This window comes from Physella acuta, unplaced genomic scaffold (genome assembly GCF_028476545.2).
Source record: "Physella acuta isolate Inbredline_101_S28 unplaced genomic scaffold, ASM2847654v3 ptg000758l, whole genome shotgun sequence".
NCBI classification, from domain to species: domain Eukaryota; kingdom Metazoa; phylum Mollusca; class Gastropoda; family Physidae; genus Physella; species Physella acuta.
The window spans coordinates 696-17,347 of NW_026732276.1; the positions used below are offsets into that span (position 1 = coordinate 696).

At 39.2% G+C, this 16,652-nt stretch overlaps 2 protein-coding genes across 2 annotated transcripts; both read right to left on the reverse strand.

Moving 5' to 3' along the window:
* Positions 1-300: 300 nt before the first annotated feature.
* LOC131950373 (uncharacterized) lies at positions 301-1,222 on the reverse strand (the record flags this gene model as incomplete). The annotated part of the gene is given in 3 exon segments (XM_059312477.1): positions 301-359; positions 534-617; positions 1,144-1,222. Coding segments are annotated over 3 exon segments (167 nt in total), but the record flags the coding sequence as incomplete, so codon positions are not given.
* An 858-nt stretch (positions 1,223-2,080) lies between these two features.
* Positions 2,081-14,456, reverse strand: LOC131950371 (uncharacterized). Its single transcript, XM_059312474.1, has 7 exons — positions 14,345-14,456; positions 11,992-12,048; positions 4,920-4,990; positions 4,674-4,770; positions 4,101-4,169; positions 3,488-3,616; positions 2,081-2,431 (listed from the first exon to the last, which is right to left on the reverse strand). The coding sequence occupies exons 1-7, from the start codon at positions 14,447-14,449 to the stop codon at positions 2,081-2,083; spliced, it is 879 nt and encodes a 292-aa protein (XP_059168457.1). The 5' UTR covers positions 14,450-14,456.
* Between the last annotated feature and the right edge of the window lie 2,196 nt (positions 14,457-16,652).

Here is a 16,652-nt window from a genome sequence, read left to right on the forward strand (position 1 = left end):
CCCTAACCACTACCCTAACCACTACCCTAACCACTACCCTAACCATTACCTTAACTACTACCCTAACCACTACCCTAACCACTACCCTAACCACTACCCTAACCACTACCCTAACCACTACCCTAACCACTACCCTAACCACTACCCTAACCACTACCCTAACCACTACCCTAACCACTACCCTAACCACTACCCTAACCACTACCATAACCATTACCTTAACTACTACCCTAACCACTACCCTAACCACTACCCTAACCACTACCCTAACCACTACCCTAACCACTACCCCTGACTTACTTGAGAAAGTCCACAGGTATCTCAGTACCAGGTGTCGTGTGCTGCAGACGTAGAAAATCCTGAAAGAAACAAACATCTTTGTTTTCGGGTTCAATGACCTCTCAATAACAGCTTCTGGACATGCATACCATCTTACTGATATAAACGATAAAACTTGTATGACATGAATGACATCTAAATGTCATATACATCTCCTTATAAGTTAAACATTAACAGATGAGTACGTTGTTTACGTGTTTGGTTAGAAAGAGCACTTCCGCTTGACCATGTGATACCAGATGGTGTTCTCGGCTACTGTGGTCTTCCATTTCTTCAGGCTGGGTCACGTGTGGGGAGGGAATATAGTTTTATAAGTATAAAGTACATACGCTGTGTACATCAGTAGATCATGTACACATATGTACAAGTTCGCTTGTACACACGAAGTACACATGTAGACATTATTTACCAGCTATGCACCCGTTCATATTGACACGCCTTTACACACCAACACACCAACACACCGTGTACACCTCAACACACTATCACTCTCATGTACATAATTACACATCACAAATACCACTGCACAGAATGTATACGTTACCCACCACGTAGACAGTTTACACATCGTGTACATCTCTGCACACCATGTACAAACCACTATCACATTTACATATCCACATCCCATATACACAACTACACACCCGGTACACATCTACACACAACTTACACATACTCGCCTTGGAGACATTTTACACATCATGCACATATCTGCATACCATGTACAAATCACATGTACACACCTCATGTACACAACTACACACCCGGTACACACACCTTACACATCCCCCACCCACAACTTACATCTGTTGTGTTCCCTTTCACCATACAACCCAGGAGTTTATTGACACACCCAGAAGAAAGTTTGTATTCCCGAAACTTTTGGACTGCCAAAATAAAAACATAAACGAGAGCGTTACTTTCATTAATCTCAACGAGTATTATACTAATTTGTGTTTTCTGCTCAAGTTGATAATCACTAACAAATTTTATTTAGGCAAAGTTTTTGGTAGGTGTGTAAGTATGTGTATGTATATGTGTACTTGGTATGTAGATATGTAGGCCTTTGTTTTAAAAGTTTTTAAAAAATAACTTTTAATTAGTTGTAAAATGGTGTAAAGGTGTGTACGTAATACGTACACATGATATAGTGTTTTATGTACATAGTGTGTGGGTGTGTACATCGTGTGAAGCAGGGTTTTTTTTTTAATAAAAAAACAAGGGAGACAACCTTTTCCAGACAGAACGTAATAAAATCTCTCTGATTGCTTCCCTTGGTACGCTATATGCCTGTTGTCATCGTATCTGTAATTTAAAAAGAAAACAAAAACATACAGAATATCAGACAAAACTGAGTTGAAATACAGAAGTATGTAACACATTCACTTACATAAATAATAAAGCATAAATTCAAAGCAGCAGAAATAGATATCTTAATTATTATTTTTTTTAAATCGATTCACATTGAAACAAATATTTTTCCCTCTCCCCCTCTCACCGGAAATTTGTCAGTATATGTGACAATGTTAGCCTCACTGACTCCAACCTTGTCAGTGTATGTGACAATGTTAGCCTAAATGACTCCAACCTTTTCAGTATATGTGACAATGTTAGCCTCACTGACTCCAACCTTGTCAGTGTATGTGACAATGTTAGCCTAAATGACTCCAACCTTTTCAGTATATGTGACAATGTTAGCCTCACTGACTCCAACCTTGTCAGTGTATGTGACAATGTTAGCCTAAATGACTCCAACCTTGTCAGTATATGTGACAATGTTAGCCTCACTGACTCCAACCTTGTCAGTATATGTGACAATGTTAGCCTCACTGACTCTAACCTTGTCAGTATATGTGACAATGTTAGCCTCACTGACTCCAACCTTGTCAGTATATGTGACAATGTTAGCCTCACTGACTCCAACCTTGTCAGTATATGTGACAATGTTAGCCTCACTGACTCTAACCTTGTCAGTATATGTGACAATGTTAGCCTCACTGACTCTAACCTTGTCAGTATATGTGACAATGTTAGCCTCACTGACTCCAACCTTGTCAGTATATGTGACAATGTTAGCCTCACTGACTCTAACCTTGTCAGTATATGTGACAATGTTAGACTCACTGACTCCAACTTTGTCAATGAAATTGTCTCTAAAGATCCTCTACTTCACCCGCCTTGCCATGACGTCTTGAGAGCGGTACGCAAGAACTGGTGACGTTTTCCACAAGGCCATTGTTCTTCTTTTTAACAGCACACAAAAACACTTCACAATCCGTGTTCGGCTCCTCATTAAAACTACAAGTGGCATTTATTGTGTTGTGGGGTCAGAGGTTACATTTTATGGGTGTGATTTTGGTGGTTTATGGTTATGTAAATACCACTCTTAAGAGCGTTTTTTTTTTGTTACATAAGACATCACGTGGTTCCAAACAGGATGTAGTATTATATGTTCATAATAAGGTCAAATAATTGGAACGAGGCTAGATAAGGGCGAACTGTAAGACAAATATCAGGACCGAAAAATAGGCTAAATATAAGGCTAAAACAGTAAACAAGAAAGGCTAAATAATACGACTTTTAACCATTTGATTCATTTTGTAGCGATTTTACTACAACGTGAAATAACCACAAATGCATTTTTGTGTGTTAAAATAATTGAGTTTTTAAATACGTCAATTCTTCTTCTTCGTTCTTAATTGTAATACCTCCAATACAATTAAGTATTACATGTCAACATGTTTTCAGTGTTTCTTCCAGACTTGTTTCTCTGGGGGGGGGGGGGGAGGGGGGCGGACAAATTTTAGGGGGGGGAGGGGCGGACACTGTTAAAAGTATATATTTTCTATATAAATTCCCTTTCGTTTCGGGGGGGGGGGGTAGACTTTCTTGGGGGGGGGGGGAGGGGGGCTCTGCATGCTTTGTGCCTATGTCCTATTGATACCGACTTCATCCTGCTTTCTCTATGGAGTTGTTTACATAGCCTCTGTCCACACAAGTACAAACTACAAATCATCTGTTATTTGGCTAAACTCGGGTCGTGTGGAGTTAGCAATCATACGCTCTCCTGACCATGCTAGTAGGCTCCCATCCAAGAACGTGTGTAAATATAGAGATGTTTTGTTTTCTACGCGCTAATCTTACTTACAACGAACAGAAAGAATTGAAAATAAAATGGCACCAACCTCTCATAGGCCAACACACGAGCCAGCTGACAGCTCATCTCAGCAAGAAACAGATGGAGGAAAGCTTTCGTTGTCCTTAGCAACCACAGTATCTACACACATTCAAGACACGCAAATAGACAATGATGGCGGCAATCACACAAAATCTAAACTGTACTCATCTTAGTGCCCCCCCCCCCCCACTTATTTTTTGGTATGTGTGGCGACACCTCAACTGGGTTCACAGAAAAATGTGAACTTGGAAAACTGCGCAAACAGAACAATGCGTAAATATAAACTAATGCGCAGTTTACCGTTGCGCATCTTTCCAGTCACCCCCGCACCATACACCCATCCCCACACACATCCTCAGAATATCAGAATCTATCGATTACATCTGTGACCTGTGTTGTTAGTAAACTAAAGCGCCTTTACTTTCTCCAACACACAACAGGTACTAAATAGAGCTGAATAGACTCATAGACTATCCTCGTCCTTGAAATATTTTTTATTATGATCATGGTTCAGATAAGAATCTACATAAGTTTTGTGCGCGTGTGCTTTCCCTCGACCACTTCCACCACCTGAAGTACTCACCTTTTTGATCTGGTCCTCCGTCCTGTAGTCTGGGTTGGTCATTAGCACGTGCTGTAGTTCGCTGCTCATCTACAATTAATTTTTTTTTTAAACTTACTTTTGCTACAAGTTACCTGGCTAGCTACATATTACCAGAGGCGTAGCGACCCTTCCCGGCGCCCGGGGACAAACTTTCGATTTGCACCCCACCTCGAACTTTTGATTTGCACACCCCCCCCCCTAAAACTTTCAATTTGTTTTTCCAACCCATTTTGGCGCCCCCCCCCCCTAAGGTCGGCGCCCGGGGACATATGTCCCCCCGCCCTCCCCCTCGCTACGCCTCTGCATATTACTATTGTATTCGTATTTCTATTATCCCCCCCCCCCTGCCCTCCAATATTAGAATGTAACCTCATAGAAACTACTATAGAATGACAACTAAAATGATTCCAGTCTGATGACTTATTGGTTGTTTCTCCCTTTCTAGCCTTCGTGAGCCAGTTACTTTTACCTTAAGCCTTAAGTCATGTTTCAAAAAGTGCAATAAAAAAGAGGAGTTATGAGGATAGCTTCCCTTGGATATTTGAAACTTACCGACGATTTGATTGGCTGTTGCCGACCAGCTTTGTATTTTATCCTCTGTTTGCGCATGACCGCTGGACCGGCATCCGGGTCATCGAAATAAAAATAGCTGAAACAGGTACAAGGGTTTTTTACACCTCATATGTGAACACTACTTAGTATTAAACCAACAGATTTAGTGACTTCAGACACACATGTCAATATCTATGTACATATTTGTCTGCATAGGTAAAAAAAAAAAAAAAAAAAACAACTCACCGTCTGCTACTATTGGCCAAACAGGATATCACGTAGACCATACGAAATGCGTGCTTAAGAAGTTGCCAGTACTATATATGACGTGAAGAAATCATAGCATATGTTAAAGTAAAAAAATAAAATACTTTAAAAGATTTCGTCTTTGATATGATCTTATGGCTGAAAACAGACTCTAAACCTTTAACAATAACAAATATAAAATATGGTGGTTAAAATGTTCAAATATTTTTAAGCTAAATTTTACCATCAAACTAGCTCATCGTTTCTACATACAATATATTAGCTATCCATTTATATATGTATATGGACATACTATCATTCAGTGGCGTAGCCAGGAATTGGTTCAACTATGTTTCCATTTGTATAAAATCATATATATATATATATATATATATATATATATATATATATATATATATATATATATATATATATATATATATATAGATAGGGGTGTGAGTCCATGGGTGGGGTTATAACTCCCCCTAACCCCCCCCCCCCCCTTGCCTACGCCACTGCTATCATTCAAGTCATACACAAAAGCTTCCAAATAATTTCTCGCAAAGAATGGTCGGCTCTATATATTAATTCAAAGCAGCAATTAGTTGTTGTTATCATCGTCAATATTTGGTGTAGACAAAACGTCTGATGTTGTTTGTTAACTATGAACGTGGACGATCAGGAATGTTCTATGTTTATGGAGCCAAGTGGTCGTAGTGGTTAAACGTCTGACCTGGTACGCGCCTGGCTAAGATTATCACGTCTGTGGCTTTTAAAGCGCACTCATTGTGCAATAGAACATCATAGGAAAAATAAACCAGGAGTGATCTCCCCTAAACTTTCTCGAATATTCTTATATTAAAAACCAGGTGATGGGAACTCGGGATATAGACATGAATTTCAATCCATTTTAAATACTTAAACTTTTACAAATAGAATAAAATCTCGTAGAAAAACAATTGCACACCAGTGAACGCCAAATAAAATGTGCATAATAGTGAGGAATATTATTAGTACTTTATAAATTTGAGAAGTCGGAAATAGCGTAAATGAGTACTTCCGGTCAACGGAAATTACTCAAAATTTGACAGACGGTAGAGAATTAGATCTTTACTTACTTGTGAAATTTCATTTATCTATCTGAAATAGTACTCAAGTTATAGGCTTTTGAAAAATTCAAAGTAGAATTAGTACCAATTCCGGTTATCAGAAATCGCTCAAAAGTTGATACGGATCTACGATTTTGATAAAATACTTATATATGAAATTTCATTAACCTAGCTGTAACGGTACTCAAGTTATCGTGTTTACACACAGACACACACAGACATACACACAGACATACGGACAAGATTGCAAAATTATGTTTTTCCGTATCAGTGAGGTGTAAAACGTGGAGATTTGCAAAAATCTCGATTTTTTGTTTGCACGATTACAAGACTTTCTCTATACTTCATATATACGAGAAAGTAATAACTCGTGTCTCTCTGTCCATTTATGCTTTTTTAATTTCTAGTATATACGTTGAACGGAAGTAATAATTTTTGCTATTTCCGATTTCTCAAAAAAAAAATTTGAATTTATAAAGTACTAATAATATTCCGCACTATTATGCAAAATTTATTTGGCGTTCACTTGGTGTGCAATTTTTTTTTTCTAAGAGATTCTATACTATTTTTAACAGTTTAAGTAATTGAGAATGTATTAAAAATAATGTCTATATCCCGAGTTGCCATCCCCCGTAGTGTTATATAAGAATATTCGAGAAAGTTTAGGGGAGATCACTCCCAATCTATTTTCGTAGCAATGTATTGATTTTATGCAGGTGGGAGATACGTTTATTAGTGGTGGGCGTGGCTGTTGTCTTTTAGAGTTCCCGATCACGAAGTTGAGAGTGGGTACTTTTTACAATGGCCTTTTAAGCCGGCTTAAGTCTACAGTGATTATATACTTCAGGTTAAGTCATGTCTGCTAACTGCAGTCAACTCATATTTAACTTGAATGACTGCAAATATCTACACAAAACTAACCGAATCCTACATCGTTGTGAAGTCAGTTATATTCAAGTTTGTCAGTATCAGTATCAGCCTAACCAACTCACACACCTCACCCAACCTACCAACCTGGTATTTAATACACCTCCCCCAACCTACCAACCTGTATTTAACACACATCACCCAACCTACCAACCTGTATTTAACACACCTCCCCCAACCTACCAACCTGTATTTAACACACCTCCCCCAACCTACCAACCTGTATTTAACACACCTCACCCAACCTACCAACCTGTATTAAACACACCTCACCCAACCTACCAACCTGGTATTTAACACACCTACCCCAACCTACCAACCTGTATTAAACACACATCCCCCCAACAATATGAAGGAAGGATTCTCGTCAACTCGGTGGTGTCCATTAACTAAATCAGCAATCGGGTTGGGGAGTTGCTAGCATTTAAGTCCTACGCCAGCCACGTCTACTTCCAGTTAAGATTCAAGATATTAGCTATTTTTGCCACCATTATTATTGTTAAACAACAATTAACTTTTAATTACGACATGCAATATAGCCATAGTTAACCTGATTCAAAGGTTATACACAAAAAAACTGATCAACCAATACATTTAACTAATGTTGCGATCAAAACCTACACTATTTCAACTGCCAAATATACTTTAAATGTAGTATTAGTTTGGCGAATATTAGGATAAGGGGTCATACTTAAATTTTATTTTTTTTTTAATTTATTTTTTTATTTTTTAATTTTTCCGCCTCAGACACGTAATTTATAGTGTCAGTTGTGTGTTCGCTTTAGTATTATAGTTTTCATCATCGGCTTGTGAGGACTGATACAGATTTACAATAGTAATATTTCTTTCTTACTTGTAGCCTGCTTTCATTCATTTAAGATGGTTTACTTATACTTAGATCTAATACAAAACGTCTAAATATAAATAAAAAATAAAAGAAAAAATCCTTAAATGAAGTCACGCTTTTCTTTTTGTCTATTGTCAACTATCCTTTACTTACGCAGAGTATTTTAATCAATTTCTATTACAATTTATTAAAACAGTTTTCTAAAACGTGATATGATGGCTAAAATTAATTTTATAACATTCCTTTTGTATCATGCAAGTGTGACGTCACACCATCAGAGCTGCCCCTCCCCCTAATCACACACCGTCACATAATTACCCCCCCTACCCCCTATGGGCGACCCCTAAGCTTTTCAATGTGCTGGACTTGTAAAAAATGATTATCTCCCATTTAAGATGAAAAATTTAATTCAGGGGAAATAAATTATAAATTATTCCTTAAATTTAATTTTTTAAAATATAAATACGCTTAAGAATAAAAACCAAAACCTATTATTTATTAATTATATAACATAATTACATTTCTTTGAATTTGATGGGAAACTGGTACAATTAATAAAATTACATTTTAAGTTTTAGCTAGGTACAGAAATTAAAAACTTTCTAATTAATTTTTATATTTTCTTTTAATTAAAACAAATTTTATTATCCGATATATCTAGCCTTCGGTACTCGTTTCACCTGAATTATAGGCCTTTATATTTTAAAATTTTGTGCTTGTTTGTGAAAAATAATGTATGAAATAGTTATTGGTCAAAACGCAATTTGCTTTACTACACGCTGAACGATATTATTGACAAAGCAAAGAAATAACTAATTAGCTAAAAATCTGACACATTTAACATAACACAGGCACACACTAATTAAGTGACTTAAATGATTCCGTTAAAAATCTGGTTATTCTATGGTCATTATGTTGTTTTTAAGTAATTTGTATTAGTTTGACCGATAAAATTGTATATATTTCATAGCGTACGTCTTGATGAGTAGATCAATAGATCTAGATGTAAATCAAATTTGAATGAAGTCGTTCCTTTCTTTATAGTCTAAAATCGGAAAATTCACATATTAAAACAAGTTAATTAAAAAGTCTAGTGACGTTTAAGCGCAATTTCCTTATGTTATCTAAAAATAGCTCTGTCGTAGCGTAAATCAAGAGCAGGGTTAGTAAAACCATTGGTTAGTTATTAAAACGTTTTTTATTAATTTTTTTTCAGTATTTTACATGTTTTATTTACAATAGAGTTACATGACTAAAAGCCATTGCGCCTAGCTACCGAACGTGATGGCGCAGCCATTGAACGTGATGGCGCAGCTATTGAACGTGATGACGCGTGTGGTGTGGTTGGATAAACATGCCTACTAATTCGGTCCAAATTTTAATTAATTCAAAAAATTTTTGGGACCGAACGAAAGGATATTTTTGAAAACTTTCTTCGGCAATATTGTTCTAAATTATGGCAGAAATCGATTGGTACATGTTTCAAGTCGCTAAGTGGTCTGGTTGCCGAGATATGGGCCAAAAACTGCATTTTTCGAGGTTTTTTGGCTTTTCCGGGAAATCCATGAAAGAAACCCGGAATTTTTATGGCCTATGCTCATCCTCGTAACTTGCTTAACATAATTGCTTTTGGAACTAGTCATCGATATTGCTTCGTTGAGGAGGAGATACGACTTAAAGCTGCGGACACACATCCATCCATTCATCCAGAAATGACGGGTTTATAAACGCAATTCTCCAGAATGGAAATTGCGCTAAAAAAATAAAAATTAAGTTTGACTTGGTGTGTCTCAATCCCGCACCACCTGCGTGGTATTAAGTACACTATCATCTCAGCTATTTAGGCACCTTATAAAACATGGTGAATGAAAGACGTATCAAAAATTTTAACTTACGCGAATATGCCTATTCTTTCAAATTGATTTTTTTATCCCAAAGGCCTGAAAATAGTTTAATATAGAAATTTTTTTTGGAATAGATTCTAGAGTAAATAGAGGTATACACATGCGGACATTGCGGTATACGGACATTGCGGTATACACATGCGGACATTGCGGTATACACATGCGGACATTGCGGTATACGGACATTGCGGTATACACATGCGGACATTGCGGTATACACATGCGGACATTGCGGTATACGGACATTGCGGTATACGGACATTGCGGTATACGGACATTGCGGTATACACATGCGGACATTGCGGTATACGGACATTGTGGTATACACATGCGGACATTGCGGTATACACATGCGGACATTGCGGTATACACATGCGGACATTGCGGTATACACATGCGGACATTGCGGTATACACATGCGGACATTGCGGTATACGGACATTGCGGTATACACATGCGGACATTGCGGTATACACATGCGGACATTGCGGTATACACATGCGGACATTGCGGTATACGGACATTGCGGTATACACATGCGGACATTGCGGTATACACATGCGGACATTGCGGTATACACATGCGGACATTGCGGTATACACATGCGGACATTGCGGTATACGGACATTGCGGTATACACATGCGGACATTGCGGTATACACATGCGGACATTGCGGTATACGGACATTGCGGTATACACATGCGGACATTGCGGTATACACATGCGGACATTGCGGTATACACATACGGACATTGCGGTATACACATGCGGACATTGCGGTATACACATGCGGACATTGCGGTATACACATGCGGACATTGCGGTATACACATGCGGACATTGCGGTATACACATGCGGACATTGCGGTTTACTGACATTGCGGTATACACATTCGGACATAGCAACACACGATTCTTTACTAAAGACACCCTGAAGCTTCAAATTGTTGAAATGCCCCGTGAAGAAGTCAATGACACCCAACTTGAAAAAATCTTTAACTACATCACGCCAGACAAATTAATCACAGTCAGATGAAAACGAAGAAGAAGAAGATGACAGCGAAGATGAAGAAGATACATAATTTTCTTTTACGATCTATAACTTTCTATTGGGATGTGATAAATGCACGACTTCCCTCACTACAAATGTAACCCTTTACATCTTAATCAACAAAATTAAAACTTAATTGACCTCACGATTAATTAGCGAGAGCAATTATGTTTTGTCCTATTTTGTTTCCGTGCACAGTTCACAAATAAAACTAAGAAATTAATTAAGAGAGACTTACACTTGTACAAAAAAGGAAGACGTTAACAATTTTTAAAAATAATTAAAATGTAGAATATATGCAATACTTTGCTTTAAAAATGTTGAAATAAAATGTCTTTGGTAAATGAATACATGACATAAACGCAACTGTAAAAAAAAAAATAAGTATTTAAAATAATTTTATTTGAAAAAAAAAGTGTCCACAAACAATAATAAAAGGGAAATAATCTAAGTTGAGAATTAACTACAGATCGGCGAGGTAAAAAAAAAAAAACCTGATAACACCATATTGGCCAAGAAAAACAAAAGCGCCAACTGTATGGATTGGACCCGCCGGGTGCAAACAACAAACAACATCAGCAGACAGGGAAGAAAAAAATATAGGGGGGGGGGGGGAGATCAGTTGTCAGTGGGAGTGACATGGATCCCATAAGGGGTGGGGGGGGGGGGGGTAATCCTTAATCGTGTGTGCTGGAGAGGATGTGTGTTTTTTAATTTGTTTCTATTTTATTTATGCTACCGGACAGAAGAAAAAAATATTTTTTTTTTTCCAGATAAGCCCCGCCACACATGAAAAAAATTCACGGGTAAAAAGTTAAGCCCCGCCACTTTGCTATCTCTAATTTAATGTGCACATGCAATCATGACTTATTTATGATGTTAAGACATTTAAATATTTAAACGCACGCCATACAAACAACTTATCCACCTCTAAGGTTTTATGTTAGGGCTAGTGCTGGGCTAGGGTTAGAGTTAGAGTTAAAAACTTTAAGTTCAAGTTTAATAATATCCCCCCCCCCCACACACACACACACACACATTTTTTTTTTATTAATTTTTTTTTTGTGGCGTGGGTTATCTGGAAAAAAAAACGGTTTGGTTTATAGAGTATTCGATCAAATCCAGCTGTGTTTGAACTCAACTCTCTTACCGTTTCTACAGATCTTACATTGATAATACTGACAGACGACAGGAGTTAAAATGTAGAACAACTCACACATAGGCGTATCTTACCCTGCGGCTATTTCTTCTGTTTTTTCTCAGAAGCTCGGCCTCCATCTTTGCCAACATCTGCAGAACATAGATGTGAGTTTAGTAAGACACAAATTAATTTACTTACTACCTTGTTGACTAGAACGGGGTAATTACAGTGATAAACAGCACACACACAAGATTTACTGGTACATAACAAACTAGAAGATAATATTACACGTAAGAATACAGGTGAAAATTGTACAGGTATAGCATCCGGGTGGAGTTCTTACAGGTAAATATGATAAAGCTGAATATCATAAATGCAAATATTATACAGAAAAATACAGTGGCGTAGCGAGGTCGGGTGTTACCCGGTGCGGCACTTAATGGTGTCACCCCCAGAGGCGTAGCGACCCTTCCCGGGGACAATCTTTCAAATTTTTGATTTGCACCCCCCCCCCCCCCCCCCCCCCCCGACCTCAAACTTTCGATTTGCACCCCCTCCGTCGAACTTTCGATTTGCACCCCCCTCAAGTTTTTCTCTATATATTTTGCAATTTTTTGCCTTGGTGTCACCCCCTTAAATGTTGTCACCCGGTGCGGTCCGCACCCCCCCCCCCTCGCTACGCCTCTGGGAAAACATTAGAAAATTAAATATCATTGAAGTAAATATCGTACTGATGAATTGCATACAGGTAAGTATCATACCGATTGATACTTACAGGAAACTTTCACAGAGGTAAATAGCATACAGGTATACACTCTACGGCTACGTAACATAAGGAGCATATCAAAGAGGTAAATATACAGGTAAATATCGTACTTGTAAATACACAGGGGAATATCATACAGGTAAATATCAGACAGGTATGCTACTTGATTATACAGCTTTGTATCACGATTCCTCATTGTTGAGCCATAAACATAATACCATTGTGTGTTGCTACTGTATATCAAATATCAAACGCCCCCCCCCCCCTTACACCCTCCACTCTCCACAAATCCAATACAGCAACCCATCTCTAACAGAGCAGCCATTTCTTTACCCAACATAAAATGCTAGCAATGTCTTTATTGGATTCTTCTCACGTATCAAGTATTCTATTATGTCAACTCTCTACCCATTGTTTGCGTCTTAAAACACAATCCCCCACCCCCACACTGTAACGCCGGATGTAAACATATACCCCCCCCCCCCAGGAGCTGTGTTGATTCAAAGTTCAGCAGAAAGTATTGGGAGTCCCGGGTGAAGAGTTTATTGATCTCAAGGAGTTCCATTAACTCGTGTGGTTTGCAAATCAATCGATGAGCCGGCGTTTGATCTGGGCAGATAGCTGTCGAAAGTTGTGGACCCCCATGTCGGTGGGATTACAGTTCTTATCTGAGCAAATAGTTCAATGTCTGCTAGTGTGTGTGTGAGGGGGGGGGGGAAATAGGTGTTTTCTTGTGGTTGATGTGTAGGGGTGTGCCTTTGTGGGTGATGTGTAGTGAGGTGTTATTGTGGGTAGGGGCGTGTCCTTGTGGTTGAAGCGAAGTGAGGTGTGCTTGTGGGCAGGGGTGTGTCCTTGTGGTGATGTGTAGGGGCGTGTTCTTGTGAGTGATGTGTAGGGGTGTGTTCTTGTGAGTGATGTGTAGGGGCGTGTTCTTGTGAGTGATGTGTAGGGGCGTGTTTTTGTGGGTGATGTGTAGAGGCGTGTCCTTGTGGGTGATGTGTAGGGGCATGTCATTGTGTGTGATGTGTAGGGGCGTGTTCTTGTGGGTGATGTGTAGGGCGTGTCCTTGTGGTGATGTGTAGGGGCGTGTCCTTGTGGGTGATGTGTAGGGGCGTGTCCTTGTGGGTGATGTGTAGGGGCGTGTCCTTGTGGTGATGTGTAGGGGCGTGTCCTTGTGGGTGATGTGTAGGGGCGTGTCCTTGTGGTGATGTGTAGGGGCGTGTCATTGTGGGTGATGTGTAGGGGCGTGTCCTTGTGGGTGATGTGTAGGGGCGTGTCCTTGTGGTGATGTGTAGGGGCGTGTCATTGTGGGTGATGTGTAGGGGCGTGTCCTTGTGGGTGATGTGTAGGGGCGTGTTCTTGTGAGTTATATCTGACGTCATATAGGGTCTGCAAGAGTGTCCAACATATGACGTATCTGACGTCATATGTGGTATGCAGGGGAGTGTCCTTGTGGGCAGTATCTCACGTCATATGAGATATGGGGGTTGTGAGGTGTGTTTTTGTGGGTGATGTGTAAGGTGTTTATTGGCAGGGTTGTAATGGACAGGGGGAAATGTCCGGAGGGTAATTGTTGTGGGGGGGGGGGGGGGGTTATTTCCTGCTTCCAACTATTTCCAACAAAACCTTAGGGTAGAAGAACTCAGTACATTTACTATGTAAGAATAAAATGCACTAACATTTTCGCTTTGTCCGGCGCCCATTTCCTTGAGAAACGCCAGCAGCTCTGGTTTTGGTTTGACCATAGCCTGGATCTCGTCCAGTCGGTTCTCGATACCTTCCATAGGGTCTTCATCTATACAGTCATATATATATATATATATATATATATATATATATATATATATATATATATATATATATATATATATATATATATCGTAACAAACAGGAGTGCCACTATAAGGGTAGTTAGGGGGAGGACCGCATTGAAAACACGTGTGACAGGTGGGGGGGGACACATGAGCGAACAATCGATTATTTGACTGTGATTGAGTGTCGCTTTGCCCACTAACATTAATAACTATGAATAGTTAATTGCAGTATTTTGAAACACATGGAGGGGGCGGCACATAATTGAGTGGGAGGGGCGGGTTAAGCATTGAGTTACTACACCATGTGGTACTAGACCTTAGCGTCATGTACTTACAGTGTTGGGATACAGTATATAACATTTCTAAGAATAGAGGCATTTCTAAGAATAATGGCAATATATCCGTATTGTAGATCAAACAGTTACACGAGGAATACTCCCAATGTATGTAATTGCTCAAAAAAAACTTTTGTCAAAACATTATATTATAAGGGGCTGGAATCGGAGTCAATGGCCTCAATGGCGCATAACCAGTTGACACGTATACTTAACTGTGTAGGAGGGGATCCCTTCCAACACGAAAATTAAGAAAGAAGAAGAAGAAGAAAAAAACATTATATTCTCTCGACCCACTTTTAATGTAGGTCATAACCACCACGTTACAATCACCTGGTAAAACATTTTGCTTTAATCGCGAGTAACTTAACACCGGGTTAATTAATGACACCCACGCTCATTAACCAGTGACGTCACCTTGCAGTGTGATGGTCAGAAGTTTTTTCGTCCTCTCGAATTTTCTCCTCTGTTTCTCCGCCTCGTCCCGCAGCAGCCAGTCGTGCTCGATCTCAAACTCCGCCGCCCGCTCGGCGCGGGTTCGAGACTCGGCCAGACTGAGGTCGTCGTCGTCGCTCAGGTCGAAGGACTGGCCGCGGAGTTTGGGCAGTGACCTGGGTTTGACCCTGGTCACGTGACCGGACCAAGTTGATGGGCTGGGGTAGGTGTTGTCGGCCATCTTGAGAGATTCTAGTCGGTGCTGGACTTAGGTCTTTTAATCCCAGGTTTAAGTTTGGCACTGTTTGTGTTACAACACGGGTATTCCAATACAGGTCACATGTAGTCTCTGATTTATTAGTTGTCGGAGCGCGGAGTATATTCCAATTTAGGTCACAATCAGTATTATTTATATGCTGGCAAACTTTATACAAGGACACAGGTTATATATTCCAATATATTCCAATGAAACATACGACCAAGATCTAGTTCATAAAGTAGTACAACTCCCAAATGGGTCATATCTGAACTTTGAACACACAAAAAACTTAAAACATATTAAGAAAAAGCTGTTTTTCGTATTCCCATAAGGTCAACAAAAAATTAATTAAAACATTAAATTTGCTTTTTGTTTTAAATTTAACTATTTCCGAAACAAAATATATCTAGAAAACCACGATTAATTCACAAAATATGAAACTTGACATTGTTTTTTAAACTATTCCAAAAAAAAAAAAATATACAAATTTTACAGCTGGTTCACAAAATGTAAGCCCCATATCCATTAAACAAAGCCACGTTTAACCAAATTCTTGACATCAGTGAAACACCCAAAAAACTCGAGTCCGAAATAAGATGAATCAAACACAACGCAGTTGGGTTTTCCATTTCCGACGCGCCTCCATTAAGCACTATAAATATCCGCCGTTGCTAACAATCGAAACGAACACTCTAAATACCGAAAGATGAGGAATCTTTAGCAACGACCGCTCGCAATTTCCTCTCCAATCCCGTCTCGTTAATTATAAACACAGGTCACGACAACTCCACCGCAGAATCCACTGAAATCTATAAAACTTTTCTTTTCAAGAACTTCATTTTTTTTTACCCCCACTCAACTTTTCAAAAGTGGCGGCTGAAGAATTCTTAACAACGAGCCAGATCGAACCCACGTCTTCAATAATTCAACCCCCGCGTTTCTTCCAAATCTGGAACTGTGCCAGTCCTCAACGCTAAGCTCTACGATCAATGATTAAAATTTGTTAAGATTAAAAGTTAAGAAACCGAAAATTCCAGTCCTTAGTCACGAAACGGAGTTGATTCAATATGAAATTGGAGCCGCAGGCCACTTTGTTGAGTCAATGAGAAAACAGGGCCGCCGGCCGCTAAGCCGTGCTGTGTAG